Below are 6000 nucleotides of genomic sequence, written 5' to 3' on the forward strand. Positions count from 1 at the left end.
AAGTTCGTCGTGATTACAGATCCCAGGCTTGTGCTCCCTAACAAATTGGGAATTAATGCCATTCTATTTCAAGGGACAAACACAATCATCTTCCTGAGTTATAGCCTTGTCCTAAAGGGGAACATGTTTATGTGTTCTCTAAAGAGAATAGATTGCGGGTCTTTCTCTTTAAAGGCTTTCTTCAGTAAAATGAAGAAAGATTCATATTTAATATGTAAGCATCTGCACATTAATATTTGGTAGCTAGGGAAATTTGATGTGTTTTTATAATTGTAGTCTTTGCCAGAGAGACAGAAAAAAGTGTTTTTGTTCTCTAATAACCTGTGTATCTTTCCCTTGCAGTTAGGTACTCTTAAAGAGAAGCTGCAAAGGTTAGATAAGCTTTTTATTCCTTTTCATCCTTTAAAAATTAGAATAGGACAATTTTTGTAGTTTTGTGTAATTTCTAGAAAAATGAATAGTAGTCTGAAGTGAGAGAAATTGCAAAATGTAATTGTGTACGTGGAGATTTGTGCCCTTTTGGAAATGTCCAAACTGTCTTAATCACCTTGGACAGTTTGTTCTACTCCTTTTGCAATAGCTTACACTCCTACTTACAGTCTGTTCTTTTTCCTCTTGTGGCATTCTTTGCTGAATCTAAATTCAAAGCAGAGAGGCCTTTGCTTTGTATCTGTTTGCAGAGCTTGATTGATGCCATTGGTGCCATGTGACTAATCAATGCTAACATGCTTATTGTTTTCTTCCTACAGATAAGGTAACAAAAGGAGATCTAGAAAGTGTGCTGCAAAAGTTCACAGGGGACATAATGCAAGTTCCTCCACTGTAAGTTCTACAGTATTCAGACACTCTCAGGAACAGTGTTTAGCTGTCAGGACTTGCCAGAAGTCAGTTCTGTCAGAAATGAAAAGGTATATTTTGACAGCAGGATAGATGCTAGGCAGACTTGGGAGCTTAACTTGACATGTTTGCAACTGCAGGTCACACTGATTTGAGCATTAAGTACAAATGGTCACCTAGAGTCTGCTTTGCTGGTAGATGGTAAAGCAAAGCAGGAGTCTTAAACAGCTTTTGCTGTGATTATGGAGTCTGTCCTCTAGTTAGAAGGGAAGGCTTGGAGTCTTCTGTTTTAGATGTGGGGTGGAGGGACACAGTCTGACATCAGTGTAGAAGTGCCTTTCAAATTAGTTTGCTGAAAATTGTGTGTTTAGGTTACTGATGAGGCTTTCCTAGCTTAACAAATTTCTTCTAGTCAGGTGAGCCATGGTAGGTGATGAAAGGCAGGTGACTTTTACGGTGATTTAAGCTAACATGCTTTCCTTTGCATTTGCAACGGGTCAGTTGCTGTGGTTTCACTGTGAGTGCTGTAAGGTCAGTTATTCCATAGGAGTTCTGTTTGACCTGCTTCATAGGCTGCTGGTAGCTTGAATATTTTTTTTTTAATGAACATCAAACATCTTTCTTTCAGAGCCTGAATTGGAGCTTTGGATGAGGTCTCCTGTTATCAGGAAGATATGCACTTTTTTCATTTGATAATTGTTCTTCGGAACACCCTAGAACAAGGTTACAGTTCACTCAGGGGAAGACCCTAAACCGAGTCACATAGTCATAAGGCAGAGGTAGAGGAAGGAAGTTGCCTGAGCAGCTTTCACCTCCCAGTGCTAACGTAGCACTGAGACAGGGTGTGAGGCAGTTTTTTTATGGCTGTTACGAATGTTCCCTTTGCTTCCATAAAGAACAAATCAAGTAAAGAAGCAGTTCTAAATAGATGTGGCAAGGAATAAAGACAGGATCATGTCTTGTTTTCCAGTTTACATAGCAGCAACTACATGAGTTTATTCTGCATTCAGAAGATTTCAGCAGCACTTGATACATTTTATTTTCCTCATGAGCTCTTGGAGAGGATTAGAAGAGCAAAAGATATCCTATTGTAGTACTGTGTTATATTGCAAATAAAGGACATGTTTTTGTGCTCTATCTGCTCAGCTATTCTGCTTTGAAGAAGGATGGAGAAAGGCTATCATCTCTGATGAAGAGAGGAGAAGCAGTTGAAGCAAAGCCTGCTCGGCCAGTAAAAGTGTACAGTCTCTCTCTCCAACACTTCCAGCCACCACTGTTCACACTGGGTAAAAGCCAAAATGAATTTCATAGAGTGATGCTCCCAGATTGTTTGTTAGAGCTTTATTTACACTCAGATTGGGACTAAGATAATGAAATGTTTTTTGGTTCTCTTAGCTACTTATTTTGGGGTGAGCTTACGTGCGGAGACTTCCACTCTGCAGTAAAAGCACTGTGTTTTGGTTTTAAGATAAGCTGATTATTTGTAATCTTTCTGTGAGGGGAAAATTCTGGTCGGGGGATTATTTGCATCTGTCCCTGATTGCACAACCTGCAGCTTGCCTCTCCTTGCCCAGGTCTGCTTACTTCACTCTTGCTTTTGCCTGGATTCCCAGCCCTACTGGTGTCTATCCCAGGGCACAGCAAGGGCCAGTTTGTTACTGTCAGGGCTCTTTTGGCAAGGCAGGATCTTATCCTCCCTTCTGCCATAGATGGATAAAGTTGAAAGCACATTAACAAATGAACCAAAAAGACTTTTATTGATGTTTGATGCTGCTGTGAGATCAACATCATCTTATGCCCTTGAGAGCTACCCAGTTAGCCCTTCCCTAGTCCTCTGGACTAAATGTTATATGAAGAGCAGGTATGAGTGACAGAGCTCAGTGCTCTGCTACTTCAGCACTTCATAGTTGGGTAACTAGCAGCTGATCATTGGCAGAGAAGGAAGAGGCAGGTTGAAAGAACCGGGGAAATGAAAAGTGAATTTTAAAATGTTTTCAGCTTTTATTAGGGCAGCTTGTATCACAACTGTACAACAATATCTTAAAAGCTTTGGTAGTTAGTTTAGGCTAATACTTGCAGTAACTTCACTGGTAGCAAGATGAAACAACTGTTTGAAATCTTCAAAATAAACAGGACTGTAGCAGTTATTCACATACCACAGCAAGTACGTAATTTCTGGTGAGTTCACTTGCCATTGTATTTGCTTTCCCTCCTCTCTAGCTTAGCAATCTCACCCACACATATGTTACAGGATGAATAATTGATGTTGTATCCTATAAATATTTTATCACCAGGTTGTTTGCTTAGCGCATTCTTACATTTGTTTGGGAACATGGTTTCTATGTAAAGTAGATTTCATACTGCCCTGGCAATTTACCATGTCGCTGTTAACATTCCAGATGTTGAATGTGGTGGTGGCTTTTATGTCAGGAGCCTGGTCAGTGATATTGGCAAAGGTAGGCATGTGAAAACTGTGACGGCTTAAGGAATGAAGGCATCTGTTAATGGAAAAATTGTGTCGCTTTCTCTATCTCCAGACACCAGACTTGTGTGTTATATGGCATTGTGGCACTGCTATCATTTTTTCACTTGTTTTTACGTATCAGGGTGTTTTGCTTTGTAATATGGGGGGAAAAAAGGGTTAAATAATTACCAGAGGGCAATTAAGAGTGAATAGAAATGGAACAGGTCTCTGATTAAGATAGTACAAATTAAGTCTTAAGTTTTTTTTCTCCCTCTCCATGTGTTAAAGTCAGATTAAGGGTGAGAGGAGGAGAAAGATACTGTCTTTTTAAACGTTGTTCATCACATTTTGAAAACAGATTGCACAGAGCATTATGATGTACATAATAAAACTGTCTGCTGGAGAGACTTGTCAATTTGTGATTTTTTCTTAGCTTTTTTTTCTCTCTCCTTTCCCTGAACTGTGAATAGTGTTGCTTTCCCACAGGGTTATTTGTCTTGTACTTTATATCTATCAAACTGCATAATGGAGAGCAGGTAGTCCATTCTTTTTTTTTTTTTTTTTTAATGATACATTTGCAGATCAAAAAAACAGGTGGTGAGGGAGAACCCTCTGAATTTCAATGCAGTTGTTTGTGCTTAGGCAAGTTGAAGATTCTGTTGCTGCTGTCTGATTGTACTGGCTTGTGTTTAGTCCTTTAATGACAAACCAAGATAAAATTTATTCTCAATTGACAAAATACATTTGAAATGCAGTGAGAGCTCCTACATTTTGAGAGGATGGGAGATAATATTTTAGTATTAAACTTTAGGCCTCTCTGCTTTCAATTTAGCTCCGGGTGTTGTTATCTTTTGTAACCCCTCATTATGTAGCTCTGTCCTACAGATATTTATTTAATCCAGTGAGATATGCGTTTGTATTTTGGATTTTTCCTAATCTCAATTTATATTATATTGATAGATGACACAGGATAAAAATACAAAAGTCCTTTTTTAAAGGCAAGTTATAAGCACTTATATGTGGAGGCCTCAAAGTCTGCAGAAAAATAGCCCATGGGCTTTTAAGTCATTTGTGAATAGTGTGCTCTGCTTTTATCTTATGTCATTATTTCCACATTTAAACCACTCTATGGTTTAAATCTGGAAAGCCTATTTACAACTTATAAAGTGAAGATCTATTGAAATCAAAGGAAGAATCCCTTGTCTCTGATTTAAAATGATGTAGATGAGTGAAGAATTTTCATTAACTTCTCACACAAAATAGAGTAATATAGAAGGCTACGTATAAAGCTACACATAAGGCATTGTAAATGAGTTCAAATAGATAAATTGACCATTCATCTTTTCCTGAATCTTCTCTTTTTTTTCCTACAGAACTCTCTACCTGTGCCAGTGTGCAAAAGCTGACCCGAACCAAGCAGGGGCCATTTACGCTAGAGGAGCATGCGCTTCATGAAGACAAATGGACAATTGATGAAATTGCACGATCCTTAGAGCATTGCATGTCTCTCCTCCCCGGAGAGCCATCTCATAAAAAATTTAAGACAGAGGATCCTGGAGAAACTGTTGTGAGCTGTGAAGATAAGTGATAAGTTGGGTCAAGGAGAAGGACCGAATGATTGAGACATTTTAAGATTGGATTGGGATTGTCTTGCCTCTCGTGTAAATTTACAGGCCTGTATTGGGAGGGAGACAAACTGCAAGGCAATAAAAATGTTTCTTTTCTCTAGTTTTATTTCCTGGGCTAGAATATGCACTGAAAATGCCTAGTGCTTGCTGCTTCCCAATCTGTTTATTTCCTTTGTTGTACACTGTAAATGGGTCAGCTACTAATATCACTTCTTCAAAGACCCTCTAGGATGCAATATACCTTTTGTTACTAATTTGTCAATAAAATTAAGATTTGCTAAATATGCTCAAAATTTCTTTTTTTATAGCTATAAAACCTGAAATACCGTAGTGACAAAACTCTCCTAGCACAAAAGATGTAATGTGGAGGGACGATTTGCTTTCCTGAAATCTGTTTTGGAAAAGACTTGTTTTGCTGTTGTCTTGACTATGCAAGTTTTTGTGAGGTTTTTTTTTTTTTTTGGAAGAAGATATCTAGAGTACATGAAATCTAGATTCTGAGGTTTTAGATAAATCTGAAATATTAGCATGAGTAAATAGTTTGTAACAGTCCCTGCTGATAATTGTTTGATAACAAGGACCTTAAAGAGTGTAGTTGTCATTACAAGTGTGCATAGCATATTTTGATAAGATGTCCTAATCAGTGAATTTTCATGATTTCAAGCATGGTCTTACTGCTATGCCCTTCATAGAGTATATGAACTTACTCTTCATAGCTCGTGTATTGCTTGAGCTGCCTGCTGTGCATTGGGTAGAAGGTCAGGGTTCTTGAGGACTTTGTGTGATTTGGTCCTGACTAAAAGTTGTGTGAGCAACGGAGACATCCACCATGAAGGATTCTTCCTTAAATGACTTAATTCAGTGAGTAAGGGAGGGCCTGTGCTGTAGTTCGTGGATTCAACTGAATTTGGTTGAGGATTATTTTACATAATAGATATTTGCAGTGATTAAAAGACTGTGTGGCTTGAGTGCACTAAAAATCACCCTATTTCCACCCTCCATGTGTGGAAGTGACTGTCCTGAAAGGACTTCTGTCTCTGACCAATTCAAGAGTTAGTAGTGGGTCAGCTT

The 6000-nt window shown here is 38.4% G+C and overlaps 1 protein-coding gene across 1 annotated transcript in view; it reads left to right on the forward strand.

Moving 5' to 3' along the window:
• TRUB1 (TruB pseudouridine synthase family member 1) overlaps positions 1 to 5202 on the forward strand; it is a 38645-nt gene extending 33443 nt beyond the window's left edge. The window contains exons 6-9 of the mRNA XM_026050693.1: positions 750 to 822; positions 1984 to 2123; positions 3237 to 3293; positions 4675 to 5202. Coding sequence (XP_025906478.1) covers positions 750 to 822; positions 1984 to 2123; positions 3237 to 3293; positions 4675 to 4889 — 485 coding nt within the window. The 3' untranslated portion in view covers positions 4890 to 5202. The remainder of the gene's footprint in view (positions 1 to 749; positions 823 to 1983; positions 2124 to 3236; positions 3294 to 4674) is intronic.
• Positions 5203 to 6000: the final 798 nt, after the last annotated feature.

Source organism: Nothoprocta perdicaria, unplaced genomic scaffold (assembly GCF_003342845.1).
Source record: "Nothoprocta perdicaria isolate Ctin4 unplaced genomic scaffold, notPer1 scaffold_7, whole genome shotgun sequence".
Lineage (NCBI taxonomy): Eukaryota > Metazoa > Chordata > Aves > Tinamiformes > Tinamidae > Nothoprocta > Nothoprocta perdicaria.